General features: G+C 41.8%; 1 protein-coding gene across 9 annotated transcripts in view; it reads left to right on the top strand.

The window, feature by feature from the left end:
• dlgap4b (discs, large homolog-associated protein 4b) overlaps window positions 1–21,531 on the top strand; it is a 104,565-nt gene that overhangs the window by 79,878 nt on the left and 3,156 nt on the right. For 6 of the 9 annotated variants that reach the window (XM_079683449.1, XM_079683442.1, XM_079683444.1 and 3 more), the window contains 10 exons: window positions 1,609–2,879; window positions 3,059–3,273; window positions 4,768–4,887; window positions 5,651–5,801; window positions 7,190–7,445; window positions 7,766–7,915; window positions 15,264–15,703; window positions 16,279–16,367; window positions 17,581–18,068; window positions 19,810–19,901. In XM_079683449.1, the coding sequence (XP_079539575.1) occupies window positions 1,683–2,879; window positions 3,059–3,273; window positions 4,768–4,887; window positions 5,651–5,801; window positions 7,190–7,445; window positions 7,766–7,915; window positions 15,264–15,703; window positions 16,279–16,367; window positions 17,581–18,068; window positions 19,810–19,901 (3,198 nt within the window). In that variant the 5' untranslated portion in view covers window positions 1,609–1,682. The remainder of the gene's footprint in view (window positions 1–1,608; window positions 2,880–3,058; window positions 3,274–4,767; window positions 4,888–5,650; window positions 5,802–7,189; window positions 7,446–7,765; window positions 7,916–15,263; window positions 15,704–16,278; window positions 16,368–17,580; window positions 18,069–19,809; window positions 19,902–21,531) is intronic. The other 3 variants (XM_079683448.1, XM_079683447.1, XM_079683450.1) reach the window with 3 other exon arrangements.

The following is a 21,531-nucleotide window of genomic DNA, read 5'->3' on the forward strand; positions in this document are numbered from 1 at the left end:
GGAACTCACCAAGTGTCAGAAAACACAACCCTCTCTATTTCCCCCCATACCCAAATATCTTAAAAAGGGGCTGCAACGGATCTGATACAGACTGATCCAGATTTGAACACTTCTATGACGTCACAGAAGTGGCGCTACGGCTATTGGGCCAACTCCACCAATCAGGAGGAGACAACCACGGACATTGCCGTTCGAAAGCGCTGGAGACGCTGTAGTACATATGCCAGGCCTGTAGATGGTGCTGTTCTCACAGAATCAGCCCATGAAAAGACAGTGTTAAATTGAGCGAAATTAGGAATGGCTAAAATGCATGATCTTTTTGGTAGTTTGAAAAATAAAAAGTATGAATATGCCTTATATAGGTATGGTCTTACACTATATTATTCAAATATAGCATGATAGGTCCACTTTAAAAAATGTAATCTTCCTCGACAAATGGGGCTCCTGAAGTGCAATAGGATTGATAAAAACCCACTTCATTTACTGATAAACATAATTTATTCATTCATTAAAAACAGACTATATGTTGAACACTAGTTGTTTCTTCAAATATAAGCATTAAAGCCCAAGTTGTGCTAATTAAATGGCAGCTCCCTGGCATTCTTATAGAGATAAATGAAATTGTCTGTTGCTAATTATTCCACATTGGATATGGAGCCACTCATAATTATACCTGTGAATGTATACATACCACAAAAGTCTCTCTCACCTTCGCTTTCATCCTCTATCATTTCCATACATGAAGTACCCTCTTTGGCACCTTGCCAAGGCAGGGCATCGCACAGCCTGACTAGTACAACAAAGAGGTGTCACTGCCAACTTCTGCAACCCACCCCCTGCTGGTCAAATCCTCTTTACTGGTTTCACTATGACAGTCTGCCCGCCATCCTTGGCTCACCATGCAAACATAGGACAGGAGCTCAGTGACCAGTGCCAGGGAGGTGGGAGAGGAGAGTGAATGGCGAGTGGAGGGAGAGAGAGAAACAGATGGAATAATGGGCAGAGAAATATTTCCGATAGAAAGGGTTCTCCCAAATATGTGGCTGTATCACAACTAACCTGTTGGATGGACAGGCAGCAGGTATAATCTTTAGACTTTTTTTATTTATTCTTATAAAAGGGCAAACAATATCTTGCAAAAGTCGAGTTGTTGGGCTGTTTAAATAAATATAATTTTAATCTTATTTTTTTAGAATTTCATTAGACCTAAAAGAGATATTTGTTTACTGTATATGGCATATAGTGTAGTGCCACATAACTGTGGAGGTGTGGATTTTACTGACAGCCAGCAATTGTTATTTCTCCCATAATTTATGCCCTGGCTCACTGGCTACAGCTCGTCATTGTCCCACGCATTGTTTTTCCATCCATTTCCAACATTTGAACACAGATGTTCTCTGTGGGAGGCAGCGGAGAGCTGGCTCAATCACTGCATAGTATTTTCCTCACAGCTCGCCTGTTTGTATTCTGGTTTTGCACACAAGTGGGCATGTTTGTGTGGCTGAGCTGATAGGAGCTGTTGAGTTAATGTGTCTCTGTGTTTTGTACACTATACTAACCATTTTTAAACCTCTTCACTCTTTTGTCCTGTGCTTCTCTGTTTTCTAGGAATCACCTTCAAGGTCATCAGCCATCTTTAGTAGTCCCGGGGGTCTTTTAGAAGGTCGGACCTCCTCGCCACTATGAAAGGGTTGGGGACCAACCGTAACAGACACCTGTCCGAATCCTGTGAGCCTCCCTCCGGTCATCCAGAGGCCCTCTACTCTCACAAGACCTGCACCATCCCACGCAGCCCTTACCTGCTGAGCCCCACAATGGACCACTACGGCACCATGGACCCTCACCTCTATCCTTCAGCCAACCAAGGCTCCCTTCCACCAGAGTGCATGCTGCCACTTAACAACCAGCTGTCTAACAGCAGCACCTTCCCCAGGATTCACTACAACTCCTACGACCAGTCTGACTTCTCCCCACCTGGAGACAGCATCGGGGGGATTAGCACAGGGACCATGGGCACCTCCATGTCATTGGGACCGGGTATGGGCATGGGCATGGGCATGGCAGGGCTCAGTGGACGAACACCTATGATTACGAGCGGTTCAGCAACAATATCACATCACATGACAAAGAACCAGGCACCATCCAGTTTGATGGAGTTTGATAAGCAGCTACCTGGAGGTCGTGACGGGTTCAGCACATTGCAGTTTCACAGAACGTCAGCTGTTGCTGCCACCAAGCAGCAAACAGACAGTCCTGGTCGCATCCGCTACATGCTGCACTCAGTGCAGAAGCTCTTTGCAAAGTCCCAGTCGCTGGAGAGCCAAAACATGAAAGGAAATGTCAATGGACGCTCCACTGGCAGCGGTGGAGGCTCGTCTAGCACCGAAGACGGAGAGAAAAAGAATCGAAGATCTAAAAGTAAAGATCGGGGTACAAAATCAGAGGCCAAACGAAGACCACGCTCCAACATGTCAGGCTATTGGAGCTCAGATGATTTGGACAGCAGCGATTTGAGCAGTTATCATAACACCATGGCCATGATGACAATGGGGCGTCCACCTGGACATGACAGTCATGGGGGCCAGTCCAGATACATCCAAAGTGGATACAACACTATCAGCTCCTCTAAAAGCAGCAATGACATGAAGTATCAGGCACACACTGGGCCTGGGGGCGGAGGAGGTGGTGGACTAGGTGGAGCAGGAAGAATGGCAATAAATGATAATGACTACATGAAAGGAGGGTCCTGGTCCACACTGACCATGGGCCAGCCGAGACCGATGATCCAGAAAGGCTCTGCTACTCTGGACAGATCCATGCTCAAGTCCAGATCCTACCAACCTGAAATGAACTGCAACTATCTGCAGGTTGGACGAAGGGTGAGTAGGCCTAAAGGGAATGTAGTGCTAGTTAAAAGTTAGATTCCGGAAGGATTTTATTATTACGAAGACCTATTTACAGGTGTACGTTAAAAATACAAACACAATATACTTGCTTTTAGAGCGTTAATTAGGAATGAAAAGAAAGACTAACTGTATCCGCTTTATTCTGTCTGTAGGGTGATTGTAGTAGCACTTTAGGTCGCCCTGGGGGTGCCAATGAAATACCGTGTCGGCGGATGCGCAGTGGTAGCTATGTGAAGGCCATGGGAGACCTGGAAGACAGCGACGACTCCGAGGGAAGTCCCAAACCTTCTCCAAAATCCGCCGCTCGTCGCCAGAGCTACCTAAGGGCAACGCAGCAGTCTCTGAGCGACCAGCTTCCCCAACGCAAGTAAGACGACAAACTGAGACATAGAGATGTGCTTTTTGTTACGCAGTAAATATTAGTTTTCAGCTGCAAGGGAGTCAACCTCATGTTAAAGTTACAATCCTTTAATTAAATCTAATCCAAAGTAGCCCCGCAGCTTTGATTTAAAAACACCTGATTGCCACCTGCTTTCTGCCAGGTACAGGTTTTCAATTCATAGAAAGAAAATTATTAATATTGTTTCCTGATTGTCTAAAAAGTGTAGTCACATCAGTTTCTAAATTGTACGTAAAGTCCTGTTTATCCTAGCTTATATCTTAAAACTTGTAGGTGAATGTACTTGGATAAAAAACAAACCTTGAAATGGGTGGCTAGATTAAGTCTTGATTTTTAGAGCCCATCCAGCAAAACCTCTCAACAATCAAAGAAAGCTGGGATGTAGAAAGCTACCACGCCCTAAATAACCATCACAGTATGCAAGGAAAAACAAATGCATACAACATGCACAGTGCACACAGGCTGTGCTCACTCACATGTAAAATAAAGTGGTGTCAGACTCCCTGTTGTCCCCCACATGCCAGTCTTACGACCACACCTCATCTGTGATTTATCTTCCTGTGTTGGACACACAAAGCATCACAACATTAGTGTAGTTTACATAATATGACACTGACTGTTGTTTCTATTCAACCAGTAAATAACCACAAATCAGCCTCATCTCTCCGACTGGCTGGCAATGCGCCTCACTTGTCTTTAGATTACATGCTTTATGAAGCATATATATTGCACAATATGTGGTGCAGGCACAGCTGAGTCGACTGTGCTTTCTCATTAAATGACAGAACATGCACTCCCATTTTTCCTTTGTATGCAAGCAAATTGGAACTGTCATGTTTTGTAATGTCAGGTTTCAGAGATCAAATTGTTGCACCTAATTGCAGAGTAACAATCACAATGCCCATTAGTTGCTCAAAGATATGACAGTTGTTGCATCTGCCGTCTAGCATTAAATTGTTTCTATGTTTCTTTGTTGTTTTTAATAGTCTGCAGGAATTAGCTTGAGGTATTTGGGACCTATTATTATATTATATTATTATACTTTACGGTCAAGTAAACAAAAATATCATGAGCACAAATGTTTATCATAATTGACTTCTGATAGTCACAAAGGAAGCTTGTGATAACACCTTCAGTAAAGCAGCTTTGTCAGTGTGGTCCTAAATTATGGGTTTTGCAGTGCAAATGGCGTACCATATGCAAACACTTAGTTGTGGACATACTTCATATTGGATCAGGGTTGGAGTGTTGATGTCCATTCAACCCAAACAAGAGGCGGATCATCCTGAGAAACAGCTGCAGGCTTTCCAACATACACACCTCTGCTTTTACAGTGATTCCAAGTCCTTTAGTCTATGTAGAGTCAAGGATTCATTCTTCCCTAGAGCGTGCCTGAATGACTAACCCTACTCCCCCTGCCCATCCCTGACCATCCAACCCCTCTCCTCCGCTCTGCTCCAGCCTGATTGGCGTGAGCAGCAGAACCCTGGATTACACCTTGTTGCAAGGGGAGCTGGATGCCCTGTGGTCTCCTCTCCACAGTGTGTCCTCTCTGCACCAGCTGGGCAGGTCAATGAGCAGGTCAGTGATAGGTCTGCTAGCCGCGTTTCAGGAGTGTGGTGCAAAAACGCTTTTGTCCGATTGTATCGTTTTAATTTCAATGACTTTGCACTGCACACCTCAGACGCCTGTAAAGTCAGCGGCAACTCAAAATGCCAAATTCATACCGTGCCGCCAACAACTGCCAACCTCCCTTAAGCTTGTAAATACCATCTGCCCAGTGCTTTTAGGTGAAAAGTAGCTGAGTTGGACACTTTTCAAATGGGGGGACATCTGTGTCCATAGACCACGGCATGGCAGATTGCTGTCATGTTACTATCACTGTGTGCCAACAAAGAATATGTGAAAACATGACTTTAGAGTTGCTTTGTGTTTAAACTCCAACCAGCTCTTTGTCTTTGGCACCATGATGGCACACAGAGCAGTGTGTACATGTGTTGCCTGACATCATTGGCTTTGCATGCTCAGATGCTACTATGACTGATGCCAAAATTAGATGAAAGTGGAAGAGAGTCAGGATTGAAATGACTCATGAATTAAAGTGGAAATGAAAGGGGGAACTTGAATACAACAACCTTATCCTCCTTTTATCTCTCTTTCTATTCCTAGTTTTGCTCATCAAGCCTATTTGCCTTCTGGCTCCCTATCATCGAACATTAACATGAAGTTTCTTTCCCATCTTTTCCTTGAATATGCACTCATCCACTCCTGCCTTTGGTTTTTCTCCTTATATTTGAATGTCCTTAACACATCTCCTTGTCTTGTTTCTTACTGCTCTTTTCAGCTGTCTTCCATCTCTCAGAGAGATCTCCAATAATCGCAGCCTGGACAACCTAGACAGCATTGGGGGTACAGTCTCCTCTTTGCCCCCCTGGGATGATGATGACTTCAGCCAGGCCTGCAGCACCTTGGGCAGACGTAGCTGCTTGGGACAGGTCAGTGCAGGGAGTGCATTAAAAGTGAGCTGTCTGAGGTCAAATAATAAATCTGTTTTTCTCCGTCTGTTTGTGTCTCTATCTTATTAGTTTAGCAGATTTATTTCTAATGAGAATATGTTTGCTGGAAATGTAAATGACTTAGCTCCAAGCAAACTTTCTATTTTTGAAATCAGCAGTCAGTTTCAAAGACCCCATTGTCTGCTTCAAGCTACTAACACTCATTTCCGCAGTATAATTTGCATTTTAACAGATACCGCTTGAATGACAGTATTAAAATGAGCTTCCTGTGAACAAAGAATCCCGCTTTTCCAAATGTATCTCATATTAATGTTATGAACCTAAGAGCCAAATTAGTGAAATTAGTGGTTTTAAGTCTTATTGATCAACTTACATAAGAACTATTAGCCTCCCACTGACAAGGTCAAAGAGAAGACGAACAACTGCCCGTAGAAGCTCTGATCTTTTTCAATGAACTATAGTCAAATGAGGCAGTGCAGGCTATTACTACAGGATTTACACCCAATCTCTTGACAGGTCACTACATTACAACAAATGTGTCCAATATGTGAATTCATTGCTCTAATTTGCATCCACACCAGCATGCCGAATACATTTAATTTGCATAATAATATATACTCAAGATGTGTAATTAAGAACATTTTCCATACAAGATTTCTACGGAGCTTAATCAGAACAGTGGAAATAATACCCAACATTTAACACTATTCCAAAATGTGTGTGGGTGTAACATTTTGTTGTGCTGCTTCTGCTACACTCTCCCCCTTATATGCGTATGGAACCATTCTGCGAACCACCAAAATAACTTTGCTCCAAACACATTTTTGACTCATACTCAGGCTGTCTGTGTCAATCAACAGAATGTGAAACCCATCATCCGCAAGGCTTGTTCTTACTCTTCGAAAGAAGCCTCAGAAAGAGCATGCAGAATAAAACGTTTCTAAGTGGTGTCTTTTGCCTTGGCGTATATTTTGTGTTTTATAATTGACAGTTATTATATGGCTGTGAGAAATGTAAAAAAAAATGTAAATGCATTTAACATTCAGTCCAGAAAACCCAGCCTAAAGGAAAGTTGGCGGAGTCCCACTGGTTTCACTGAAGTTAAGAAACACTGTTCTCTGTAACACTTAGAAATAATTGGACTTCATTTCCACACTCTTAGACTAGTCACGCTTTTGGTGCTATTTCATTGCATTCCATCAGATGAGTCTCACTAATGAAGAATCCCCTTTACAAAAACAGTCAGTTTCTGGGCAGTGTGTTCACCTCCAGCGCCAGGAGCAGCTACTATGATCAAAATGAACCCACTCTTGCAGTACTGTTCTCCTTGCTACTTTACTGCTAATCTTGCCCTTTCCTCCCTCCAGCTAAGGGACCTGGAAATGAGTCAACATTACGAGGACCGCAGCTCTGAGTCCACATTCAGAGATTCCCGTTCCCAATCTCAGGACAACCCAGAGCCTCTAGACTTGCCCATGCCAACATGCTTCCGATCCCGCAGCCACAGCTACCTGAGAGCCATCCAGGCTGGCTGTTCACAAGATGACGACACAGCATCCATGGACTCAGGCTGCTCTCCACCCCCGATTGACACTACTGTACGCACCTACAGCAGCAGCACTGGTGAGTCACAAATGATACATCTGCTGCTAATGAACCGAGTTATAACCCAAATGCAGTGTTATGTGTTGCCAAGCTGAGATCTGGATACTTTGTTTAAACCGAACACAATATTGATTTTTATTTTATTATGCCTTGATGATTTTTACTCAGTTTTGACCCCTTTTGCAGAGCGACCCAGATAAGAATGACTTGTACTTCCCATAACATAACATAAACTAATACAACTTATAGCCTTGATCCTGGGTTGCACACTAGTCTTCCCTCATACATGCACACGCTAGCATCTTTAGCTTAAATGCAGCCTCTTTTGCCCATGCTAGACGACCTTTCTGCACAGTGGATGACATGGAAAGAACAGTTTGGCTCTTACCTGATAGCCACTGGCTTGGACAAAGCCCCAAAGGAGAAACAGCTTGCAATTTTTCTTCAGCGTTTGGGGACAGACAGACAACGCATCCTACCACACAAAGGTAAAAAATCTAAACCAGCTCCTCTCCCCTAAAAACGATGTTATCAATGTCCCACTTCAAGAACTTCAAAAGAAAAGAAAAAACCTTACTATTAAGAAAAACTAAGTGAAAAAGAGACGCTTTTGGTCAGTGGAGTTTCGGTTGTCATGGAAATGATTTCAGAAGCCCAAAAAAAATAAGCGAACTGATCTGGTTGTTACTTTGAGGTTGAATTTACTATAGCAGAGGAATTGTGAATGTGTGTGATGACATACAAGATGCTTTGTACTGGTTGTGTCATCTGAATGCTCCCCAAGTAGAGAAAATGAGTGTTTATACACTGTTGCACATAAAGTTGGAATAATTTAGTTTCCAGACCATCCATATTTCCCATGTACACACACAATCGTTTCATGAGAAGAGTTAACAAATATTGTATTCCAACTTTATGGGCAACAATGTATAAACTGTACTTATGTGTGCATCTGCTTAAGTTATTAATACCAGAGTTTATCCACCATGTGGCGCTATTTCCTGTAATCTTCTAAATGGACTTGGAAGCACATGCTGTGTTCAGGCCGTTCGAGTTTACTGAATTTCGAAAACTTTTTATTTGTGTTCCTTTGGGGGGGATTAATAGTTATTTCAACATAAAGCTGATAAGGGAAATAGGTTCTCTTTTTGTCAGAAGTGCGAGTCATATTTTGTTCGTCTGATTTTGATCATTTTATTTCTGTAGCCACATTATTAATGCTGCATTCAGTGTTTGTGGTTTAATGTCAAAGCATATTAAGCATAGAGATGTTGTATTTTAATTTTGAAAGCCGTCCTAAAATGTTATATTTAAAGATTCAATATCAAGAAACATAGGTTTCCCCAAAGTTAAATCTACAACAGTATCAACGGCGTTATTACATTCTAAGAAGCACTTTTATGTGCACCATCATCACTTTAGTTGCAACGATCAAACGGTTGAGTTTGAATTTTCCGAGTTGCCCCTGGAGGCATCGGGAGACAAGCCACCACGCCTCCTTCAGAGACAGAAACAAAGGCAACCAAACCAAACCCGGCTTCTCACAGTCCTCACAGAGAGCGAGGGTCGTCTCCGGCTGTAGCTGCACTTAAAATATCTAAGTCTTAGCTAAAAACACCACTGTGTTTTTTATTTATCTTCGCCTGACAGCAGGGTAAGCGTTTTTATCATTTTAATGTTAATTGTGCTGAGTGCGTAGTTATAACAGTCTGGCTCGTTTGGTGACTTGACGCTCTTTAACCGGTGACAATCAAAACTTTAAAGTAGGTTTCATTAACTTTCGCTGACGGTAATTTACTGCCATTGTATCTCTTCAAGCTCCCAATATCCAACAAAAATGTCCTAATAAGAAAAGTTGTTATCACTGTGTGGGTGTGATGTTGACAATAACTCAGTAAGCCTATACGACAGCAGGTGATTTGTATGGGTGCGTAAGTTACTGTCGTCTCGTATTGATGAATTGAATTTCTGCTTTTAGATCTGCTAAGATGGTCCCCTGCTGAGGCTTGATTTACAGGGAATTGCTCTTTTGTCTGACCTGTATTTCATTAAGTGTCCGATGTACATATTTAGACCATTAAGCAAAGCTAAAGACATGTAAAGGAAAGTAGGATAACTCTCATTAAGTTTGATATAAACTCTGAAATATGTTTGTCTCCATTACTGCCTCCATTGTTGCACTTTTTTAAGATCTGTACTTCCAGTGTTCTGTATAAAGGTCTTTATTAATTATTGAGAATTTCCTACCATGTTTTTCGTACAAAGTGCTCTGCTGCTGCCATGGGGGTCAGTATGTCTGCTGTTCTACTGCATGAGGACTAGATATAGTTAGATGAACCTAATGCTGCCTACACTTTATATGCAGCTTTCTTTAGTTGCTGACATGGAAAATTGGCCTTCACTGGGTATTATTTTCGGTCTGCCCCACTTTGGTCCCACATGGGGTCCTGTCTGTGTACAAAATGGATTAGATCACATTTTGAGGTCACATTAGAATATAAGGGCTTTTTCGTTTTGTCCCTGTGCTGTTGTTGAAAGCATTTCATGTGATAGTTTGTTGGAATAATGGCTTTGGGTCACAAAGCAGCAGTGATAGTTTCAGGCAAGGTTGTCTATCATTGTTCCTGTAAATTGATTAAACAACACAGTTGGGTCAACTCAGCTGGCAGACAGCAGGCAACTTGGCAAGCAATACTAAACTGTTAAATAGAGCATCACAATTCACCCTTTGTCTTTCATTGTTCCTCGTTCTTGTCTGACACAAACTAACCACATAACAGCACCACCTCAACCAATCAGCTTAAATGTATTGTTCCTGGGGAACAGTTTAACAGACATTAAAACACTTGAAAAGGTGTCTAATATGCCCCACTGGTACTGAGATTGTTTGAGCAGCTTGGATTACATAACAAAGATAAAAGGGGATTGGGCAAAAATATTTTAGGGTCTAAAAGAATGCTGTGCTACCCACAGCGTTGTCACTGGAAACTGTGATTGGTTAATTATAGTTTTCACAGCAAGCTCTTATTAAGCACTGTGTGGCTTCATACAGGTTTACCAAAAGATACCTATTTTTGAGTTTTTTTGTGTGGAGTATTAAGCCATGATTAGTATGTAGTGAATTGCTTACACCGGTGAGAGGTCGAGTGGAAAGCAGTCATTTTTCCTCTGCTCTAGCTTCATGCAGCTAATTGTTTCCCAGCTTTGAAAATCCCATCTTGAACCCGGCTAACAGTGGACGACAGAACCACTGTCCAGATGGCATGAAAACGGCAGAGCTTAGTGCCCACTCCAGATTCCACTCAAAACCTTTGGCACTCAGCCTCTGCTTGTGTCTGTTGCTAAATTCCCTTCTGGAGAGCAAGCAGTAAGTTCTTCTGAGCAGCTCTTTTTATGTAAATCCAGCTTTTTTTTAAAGAGATACAGTGTTTGGCTTCATGTGGTGTGTATCTGTCTTCAATGGCGTGTTTAGTTCAGGGAAGGGCTTTGTCAGCACTGGTTCTGGTGACCGTAACTGTTTTACATTCAATGTGTTTTATGCTTGCACAGCTGGGTATGTTTGTGTGGCTGAGTTTAGTATAATGCGCATGAAATGGGCCGTGTCACTTAATATCCATCTGTCTGTGGGAACTTTCTGCCATGGGTGCATTTTCTCTTTTTTAACAGGCATTTATAAGGAATCAGCTGTTTTCTGTTTTGTTACATTATAATCAATGTGCTACATTATAAAATGCTGGATTTACAACTGTTATTTCTTTATTATTTTTACACATTTCTCACCAGTTGTACTAATGAAATCTGGGATGTAGCAAAACCTTTCGCTAACAGCCAGAATACCGTGTGATCAGTGGAGTGTGGTTAAACTCCAAACTTGTTCCAGACCTGTCTGATCACCTATGTGGTTTTAATGTGCATGCCATTGTTAAGCTCTGTCTGGTAGAATTATTGCATCAAAAAACTGAAATGCTCATTGCCATTTTTATTTGATAATTATCAAAAGTTCTGATTTAATTGTTGCAGCTCTATTGACCGAAGTGGTAGACCAACTGACTATATAATGATGCTAATCTCGTGCTTTTTTTTGCTGTGGTAAAGACTCAGCCTTGGTATATGGGGCTCTTCCAGGCAACCTACCTCCTTTTCTCCAAATAAATGACATTACATTTGGTATTTCTGAATTGCAGTTTTTTGTTACATTGACATACAGTGTTTGTCATGAGCTAAACTAGGCCGATAATATTGTCCTGGCCTATTTATTTCGTCCAGCTCTACTACTTTATATCCCGTCTAATCTCAGAGGCAGCTGTCAGTTATGATTTTACGGCTTGTTTTTGGTGGGCAAAGCAGATTCTGTAGCATTATATATATATAGACATTTTTATTCATTGGGATAAACCCCTTGAGATGCACCATCTCGTTTTCAAGGGGGTCCCGTATTAAGCATTAAGACTTAAGGGCAAATTCTGTTCAGAATGACGAAAACATGATGTGACATTCAGGGAACTGCAGGGCAGGTATCCACGCACGCACACACACACACACACACACACACACACACACACACACACACACACACACACACACACACACACACACACACACACACACACACACACACACACACACACACACACACACACACACACACACCCTTGTAGACCCAGTTAGTGACAGCTATCCTGCAGACTAGGAGCCGGTGCATCACAAAGCTGCCACAACAGTGACAAGCCTATTCCGCCTAGCATCTATCCCTGTCATAAGAGGGAACATGGATGGTGAAAAGCTGTCTCAGCAGGTTTCCCTCAGGCATGGAGGATGGTCAGAAGCTGCTGCAAAATCCATGGCTAGTGGCATGTGTACTGTTTCGATAGGATGGATGCTAAATGCAGGTTTACACAAGATGTATTATACTGGATCTCTGTCTTGCAACATACCAAGAGTTGGAGATCTGTGTGTAAATGATGACCATGGTGGAAATGTTAATGTTGCTATGGATACATCTATTGATCTATCTTTGGGATGCTAGGGGTTTGACTATGTTGAAGCTGAGGGTGTGTTCCAACAATCAAAGCATTATGGTTAGCAGGTTGTGTTTGTATTGTCTGCCTAATATTTACATTGAGGGCTGGTCATCTAAAAGGGTAGGTGTTTCCTATCTCTTTTCATGAAGTTCACATGTGTGGGACAAAGGCACAGGCTAGCGATTGTCTTATTTAGGTGTGGTTTGGGTGTCATTTACTAATCGGCGCTCTATTCTGGATGAAGTCAGGTGACGAGGGATCGAAAATCAGGTATGTTGAAGAGTGAAGACAAGCCAAAGATAACAGAGGAAGAGGAGAATTTGACACTGCAATGGCTCAGCTGTTAAACAATATTCCTGCTAATAAAGATGTTTTTGTTACTTTGTTTTAGACGAGCACAATTTCCAAAGGGAAAGCCTGAACTATGATATGCCAACAGAACTTAAAGACAGCTGAGACTGCATGAGAGAACCGCAGTGACGCGTCCTAAAACCCGGAAGTAAAGTTCTTCCAGTTCCTTCGATCATAAATCTATCGATTCGATTTATGATTAGAAAATTATAAAAGATGGGTAGACATGTGGAGATTATCCGACTGAACAAAACGTGATCTGTCTCTTAAATGTGTGTCAACCAGAGACCTTATTTCAAGCTATTTTCCAAAATACTATGGAGAAATTGCATTGTATTTTTGTCGAAGGAACCGGAAGAACTTTACTTCCGGGTTTTAAGTCGCGTCACTGCGCTTCTCTTATAGCATAGGTATAGCATATGGTAGCAAACCCTTTAAAGCTCTAGTTGCTCCTAAAGAAACTTTGAGGAGGACCAGAGGGACATTGGAGCTAGTTTAATGTAATCCAGGCTGGTGCAATTCTCCAGCAGACTGACAGCAGTTTGGCAAGTCAACTGTTGTGTGAGGTCATGTAAGTTTTATGATTTGAGGTGAGGTTGCATTACATTAGAGATAAATCTAAAAAGCGGATTACAATGAACAACGAAGCCTTTTGTTTGAGTGTTTTCTCTGCAGCTCACATGTTTGCTGCAAGGCTTTTTCATAATCCTTGATGACCACAGCATTCAGTGCCGGAACACAACACGGTGCAGAAACAGTGTTCGCTTCATGCAGTGCCTCACATCAAATAGTGACATGTTGTTTCCTCTCAAATGTCACGGCAGAAAAGTGTGACTATTTATAATTATCTCAGTATTCATGAGAGTTTGACTCCTTTCATACTACCTCATATCTGTTTATGTATTGTGTCTGATGGAAAAACAGCTTTTAGTCCACAACAGCTGATCGTTAGAGAACTTGGCTGACTTACAAGATTCAATCAAATGGCCATTAGACTGTTCAACACCACATTCAACGAGATTGTGATTGTGTGCTTCTGCCACCATCCTGTGAAATAATTTTTGACATTTACTATAAGGCTATAAAGTGTCCCATTGATTTTGTATGGTTGGGTCTGCACCATAAACTGATGTTTGTAAGCAAAAACTATCAAAGCCAGCCACTTTAGTCCATAGAAAATGATTATAAAATGTATTTAGTAAAAGGATGATGAAGCTTTTACTGCTTTTGTTCAAACAAAAGTTATTCCTCTCCTCTTTAGCCTCATCAATCCATCGTCTTGTATCCACTTTCCACAGTTTTCTTTTTTTAAATAAAGTATCTGTTTAAGGGATTATATAGTAGCCACAGCTTTCATAATGTTACAATACAATCCCCAGTTTAGATTATAGGTTCTGGCGGTCCAGCGTCACACTCTGCCTTCACTCTGCATGTAGCATGAGATTTCGGTGGTATCTTAATTGAAGGAATTCGTGACTTTTTGAATGTTCCTAAAGGCGACATAACGGTATTTTGAGTTACTGCAATTGAATTGTATCTGTTGCTTTTTAGAAGTAATTTGAAACCATTTAGCCATACCATACACTTGGTCTCTTCAGATTCAATGTTTAAATGTCACGGGGTGAAATCTTGCTCTCAGATGGGCCATTTATATCTGCTCTCACTGAATGCATCCATTGACGTCCTCCTGGACAATTGATTTAGTTGATGGATTCGATAAGTGAATGAGTGGCTCTACAAAGGCAGATTCCAGCATATGTTGAAGAAGAGACATGTTTGCATCTTGTTGGCGCAGAAAAACATCTCCTTTCATTTGAGTCAGACTCTTTTCTGAACATCATACCAGGCACTTAATAATCATCAAACCACTGAGGGGATGGGAGTGAACGTCTCTCATACAGATTTGTCTGAGTTTTCTTTTCCCTCCTCTGTCTATGGTACCTTTCTATTATCTTCTCATAGCTGAATGTCAGATTTGGTCTGGAATAAAGTGCAGAACGGTACAGATAAATGTCCTCCAATTTCTTACCCATATTCAGTCTTCAGAGTCAGATGTTCTATAAATTGCTTTACTGATATAATCGCCTGTCTCGTGATCTAGGCTTTGAAGAGTGCTATGTGATTTAATTTAGTCACCTGTGATGAATGGTATGCCTGTTCAATGTCCGACTTGATTTGATCTTCCCCTTTCACGGGAACGTTCCTCAATGTTCCAGCTTTAACACAACAGCATCCCTGTGTATTCATGTGTACAGTAAGACATGGATATACTGAAAAAGGTAACTCTTATCATAGAATGATGATACGCAGGCTTGAAGCTTTTCACAGTACCAAATATATCTTCAGTCATTTGTTCCTTAAAACGTTCCCAAAGCATCTTTGCCTCTGCGTTTTTATTCACTTATTCTTCTCGTTCTCATGTCTTTTTTCGCCCTGGCTCACCTTCCTTTTGTTTCTCTTCCAGTTTCCACATGCATCACCACCAGTAAGAAGGTCGCCCCTCCACCAGTGCCCCCCCGTACAACCTCCAAGCCCTACATCTCTGTGACGGTGCAGAGCAGCACAGAGTCGGCCCAGGACAACTACCTGGACCAGCAGGACCGGAGGTCGGAGGTCACCAGCCAGTCGAGCCACGCTCACAGCAACTCTTCTGACAGCCTCGACAGCACCCGTGCCAACAGCCTGGCCCGGGGTATTCCCCGCCCTCCACACATCTTCCACACTCCCATCGCCATCCCCAGAGACCCAATCGCCCCCTCCAGAAGTAACGCTTTCACTGAGACGAGTGACGCAGTCATCCAGTATGAATCATTGAGATCAGGATTTAACAGAGGGAATCTAGGGGCAGAGGAGCCCCTGGTGGCACCAGTGCCCAGACGGAAACTGTCCTCCATTGGTATACAGGTACGGGTCTGCTGCACTAACTAGGGTACAGTGCCGTTAACACATATGACGGCATACTGTCAACAAGGAGCCCTACTTGCAACTAAGTGTAGCTTTTTCTGCTTGTTGAGCTTGAATCCATAGAAAAGGTCTTTTTAACAGTAGTTTAGTGTTGTGCATGGGTATGTGTGAGTGGGCCTACTCAAGCCCAGAAATTAGCTTTTAAACCAAAGGTCTCATTAGGGTGAACATCCCTCTATCATTAGGGCTGGCTCACTACTGTAGTGAAGAAGGCAGAAAATGCATATTTGCGTTCCCCTCTACCATATAACTTGTCCTGCAACTCCTTTCTCTATTTTGCAAGGCTTTCACATTAACAGAACTCAGTCAGGGGGGTACAACTGTGACATTATTTAATTGAAAAGGCAAAGATACAGCTTTTCTTTGAATTGTTCACTGGAAATTAACAAGCGCTACAAAAGTGTACTTTTGCTATAAGAAGTCTATCAAATAATTTGTACCAAGACCTTTGTTAATGTTCCTTCTTTCATGTATGTCTGATTTTAGTTTTGTTGTCCACTGTGATATGCTCTCAGGTTGACTGTATCCAGGAAGTTCAACAGGAAGAGACCCCGCCACTGGCCAAATTTCAGTCCATCGGAGTACAGGTGGAGGACGGGTGGCAGTAAGTCCTCTTCCTGTCCTTGTAACAACGTGAGGAATTTATATTATAGCCACACACACTGTTCTGTCTATTCTTTCCCTTTCCAGAATCTCTGTGGATGTGAAAGCAATGTGAATGTGTTTTGTCTGAAAACTACCCCTTGTGTGTTGTGTTGGTGGACTTTAAAATAAATTCCGGGCATGAGCTGTTACTATTTGATCTTACTGTATATCTACTTGCTGCATACTGTTGAGACCAATTTATAGGTCATTTGGTAGGAGCTTGCATTCTGTGCTCCTCTTGTTTTCAATGCCATGGTTTTCCTCTTGGCTTCTTTATGTTCTTACTTTAAGAGCTTCATTTAGTGTTTCGGTTGAAGCAGCTTTTTATAAATCTTCACAGGCTTTTTAACAGAACCAGCCTAGTCCCTTTGTTTAATTTTTTTGTCCCTTGTGTTTTATTATCGGTGTTGTACACTCATTTGTGTTATGTGACATACCCTCAGCTAGGGCTGCTCGATTATGGCAAAAATCATAATCTCGATTATTTGGGTCAATAATTGGAAATGCGATTATTCATTGACTTTGAAAACATCCATTTATTGGAGAAAAAAATGTGAACAGTATGTTTTTCACAGTTGATTTCCCTGAACTTTAAGTATAATTCAACTGAAAAAACGAAAATCGTTTTATTTCGATTACGTTGTTTTCGTAATCGTTGCACGCCATAATCGTAATCGCGATTAATTGAGCAGCCCTACCCTCAGCTGCTTACGCTTTATTTTCCATTTTTTGCTCTTCTTTCCTCCTTTGGATTTTGGTTATAATTATTATCAAGCACTCCTAATATTTTATTATCTGGCTGAATCACAAGTTGTTAACGTCTCCTGAGATATAACACAAAATGGAAATAATGTCGAGACAAACAACATTCTTGTTGAGTCTGTTCTTCCATTTGCAATGAAATTTAAGAAGCTAGCTTCCCGTTGATAAGAGACCAGTGGATAACAGTCTGAGTGCACTATTATGAAAGCCCAGTCTCAGATCGATCCTATTTATTTATATCTATATGGAGCAGCAGAAGTGACTTTTCCAGTAATGGAGAAATTATTCTTGAATAATTAATAGTTTTCTTGGTCCACTGTTATGCGCATAACAGTGAACGAACAAAACTGAACTGGCATAATTGTTGCATTAAAAGGCACTGTAACAGTTTGTCTCACCATCTTTTTCAGGCTCAGTCGCTCCAGTAGCATGGCCTCAAAACAAGAAACTGACTCCGACACACAGGACATCCCTGTCATCTCCCAAATCAATAAGGCCAAACATTTTGAAAAGAAAGTCATGGTCAACAGTGCCAGCCAATCCATGAGCTCCCCTCCAGGACAGGACCATTTAGACAACGGAGACACTACCGGTGACATCCCTTCCCCTCCCCCGCCAAGGCAGATCCTCAAGCGCTCCACCACACGAAGTAGCTCTTCCTCCTTCTCAGAAAGTCTGGACCCAGCGCTGGACCCCTCATCTCTCCCACCTCCGGACCCCTGGCTGGAGAGTGGGAATGGTAGTAGCAGCAGCGTTCCCCAGAGCGGAGGAGCGGGGACGCTGTGTCGGAGAGACGGCCACTGGTTCCTGAAGCTGCTGCAGGCCGAGACGGGACGCATGGAAGGCTGGTGCCATCAGATGGAGCAGGAGACCAAAGACAACCAGCTCTCAGAGGAGGGTAAGGCTGCCAGGGGACACCTACACTTAGAAAAACTTCTAAAGTTTAGGTGGAAAGAGACTACTTTTACCCCTGAGTGTGACCTCAGAGCTAGTGCTTCTAGCTACTTTCTTGAGAAATGAAATGTGTGCTGTACATCAACACACCAGACAGAATTGTATTGTGAAAACTAGGCTTTTGTAGGAAGACAAATCAAACACTGATGGTGTCATTAATCTACAGCATGTACATGAGGCAATCCACAGTCAGCACCTTAAATTGCCTCTGGTTCCATCTCCAGGCTGGGCTGTGAGGGAATGAAAGAAGAAGCGTCTTTACAAGTCCACCTGACCAGTTTGCACACTATGGGGATCAAATCTGTTTCGTTCCCTTAACAGAAACTCATGCAAGGGGGATTTTGAAATATCACAAGTGAATTTGAATTACAATAATATGTTTCTTTAGCTGCTAGAGGTACCAAAAACAAATGGCATAATGAATGTCAATCTTCCAAATCGAGTTATTTGGCCCAGAAAAAAAGGAAAAGCATTGCTGAAGTCAAACCCTCTGAATGAACCCTGCGTCCTGAGCCTCCTTCCAGAGGTCTTTCGCTGTCTGACCCCACCATGCGGTCCAGAGCTCAGTTATAGAGCCCTGCTCGCTTATTGAGTTCCGCCTCAGGCCCGACAATCACTCTATCAGACATACTCAGCATGGAGAGGATGAGGCAGTAATACCTGGGGTTACCACACACAAGCAGGCCTGTAATCCCCAGCATTACACAAATCTACTCTGGAACTGATTAAACCTCCAGATTAGATTAGTGCTTCGACCGCAGCAACACACACATACACTGTTTGTACACACAAACAAATAAACACTGGTAAGGCTTTTGATGCTCAGTTCTTATCAGAGGCACATCATTGGATGAATGAGGCTCTGTGTGTCTTTGGGAGCCCATGTGTTTCTTCTTTTTGTCATAAACAATGTCTGTGTGACTTCCTTTAACGTAAAGTTGTCAGTATTAAAACATGTATGCAAATCTGTAGCTGGGTCTCAACGCCGTATAATCGCATAGCCAAAACTTTACAATCCAGTGATCAGATCAGAGTCCCAATTTTGGGCAGATGTTTGGCCTATATTTGATACAGCAACAGACAAGCGCTGACAGACAGTGTATGTATACAAGCTTGGATGCCTTTTTTAAAGAGGATAACATTATCTAATACAGTGTAATCCTCTTCTGGCCACCCTGTGGAGTTAGTTGGGCAAAGTACATCTAACTGTCTAAACACCTGCAGTAATCTTTTGGTTAGCACCACACCACAACCATTTGCAACACAGAATAGTTGAGGTTGTTGCTGAACCCTGATATAGACATTGTTTTTTTTGTACAACACTATAGCCAGGGCACTATATTGGCTCGTACCACCTTCTAAATAACAGTACAGTACATTTTGTCAGTGGCTGGTAAAAATGTCAGGTCATCTGTCACCAGGTAGGTGAATATAGGCTTACCTTATATTAAGAAATTACATTTTTGGAAGGAATTTATGAGAAAAACATTGAGAGGACATGAAAGTGTTAAGTGACCTGCTGTAGTGGAAGGTAAAAACAAGCTTAATTTCAGACCCTGACTGTAGCCGAGAAAACTGGGTGTGTGTATCATCCATAGGTTGAATAACAGGAGGCCTCTGAGATCAATAATTATCACAAATTCCTGAAAATGTATGTTTCTTTTGGCTTTTGGTTCTCTCTTCAGTGCTGGGGAAGGTTCGCAGTGCAGTAGGATGTGCCCAGCTCCTCATCTCCCAGAAGTTCCAGCAGTTCCGGGGACTGTGCGAACAAAACTTGGTGCGTACAGTGTATGGCCTTTCTTTGACCAAAAGCAATGTCTTCTGCTAAATTCCTTGATTCAGGTTAAGGCTTTCACACACAAATAAGTGTGGGAAGAGCCGAGATACACAACATATGACGCCATCACAGAATAAGTCATTGTGGCCAATCAGCACAAAATACAAGGAGCTTACAATGAGCCTCTAAGCTATTTCTCTTGTGGGATGTGTTTTACTGAAAATGGCCTTATACTAATTTTGGCCAACTAGCAGCACATAAAACAATAACTTTTTTACACGTTGGTTCTCATGAAGCTCAACTAACAAAATATTGACCAGATGATCATGACGGATAAATTATGAACGTCTTCGTTAGCTTCATTGAACTTGACCTACATTAAACAGCATCACATGGCCACATCAAATGCTGTCGTTATGTTTATGTGCTATTTACACAATTGAGGTTTCTCTATGAATAAATTATTGAGCCTTAGTTACAAACAAACAACAATTAGTGCTTTTACACAATTAGTACTTCTGCACGTATACAGTCTCCTGATTCACTCTTTGACGTGTGTCAATATGTAATTGAATTTTCTGATGTGCAATGATTAATATCTAACTTGTAATTGCACTACCATTTCGGTAACTTCAAAGGGTTGTTCGCATGATAGTGTACATTTTGTTTTTCAAAATTAAAAGGCAGTATCATAAATAAGAAAGAGTATAAATAGTAATAGCATTATAAACTGCAGGATTTACTTCAGCTGTTTGTAAACAAGTAAGGGGTTTAATCTGTTGCTTTTAATCTTTAAAGGGCACTGGGTCCAGAATGATTGCATTTCTTTTTGCTGACATTATAACAGATTTAATGTCCCTGTAGAATTAAAGTGCCGGCTTACCGTACTAAAAAGGACACAGCTCTGTGTGGTTATCCTTTATTTTGACCCGGAGACATGGACAAGAAAGCTGTGAAATAGCTCCCTCTAGTGATGAAAAGGGGAAACACTTGATGACATATACAGCATGTAAGCAATGCAGTGCAGACGTAAAGTACAGTAATAGGACGACATTTTGTTGCAATTAAATTACCATTAGATGAAATCAGTAAGTTAATTTAGGTTTTCTCCGTTGGCCTGATGTTGGCTTCTTCTTGCACTTACCTCTTCACATTAAGGAACAACACTGTTTTTTTAAACCAGGATCAGAGAAAATTGGGATGGTTGGTTTTGGTGGTGCTGACCCACAAAAGCTGCCCCATAGAGACCCCAACCCCCGTCCCCATTCTGACTTTATGGAGACATCTAGCACAAAGTATTTTTGGAAATATGGCCTAGTTTTTACTTTCTAAATATTATCCCAAAAAAAGTTAGTTAGAATTGAATAATTTTGCTTTTTTATAATAACTTTTTTCATGATGTAGCTGATCTGTTCCGGCTTGTGATGACCTTGGATGCATTGAAGGTGTATTGTTTGTTTTTCTGGTACCTCAGGGCCAATCGGCCATTAAATAGCCCATGTGCTGAGTGTCAAATGTCGTTTTTACACCAGTACAGTATGCAAACAGCGTAGCCCAAAACAAGAAGTGAAATAGACTTGTAGTTATGTAATGGGCTCTGACTAGTTGATTCAAAGCTGGTTGTAATGCT

Source organism: Notothenia rossii (genome assembly GCF_949606895.1).
Source record: "Notothenia rossii genome assembly, chromosome: 5".
Lineage (NCBI taxonomy): Eukaryota > Metazoa > Chordata > Actinopteri > Perciformes > Nototheniidae > Notothenia > Notothenia rossii.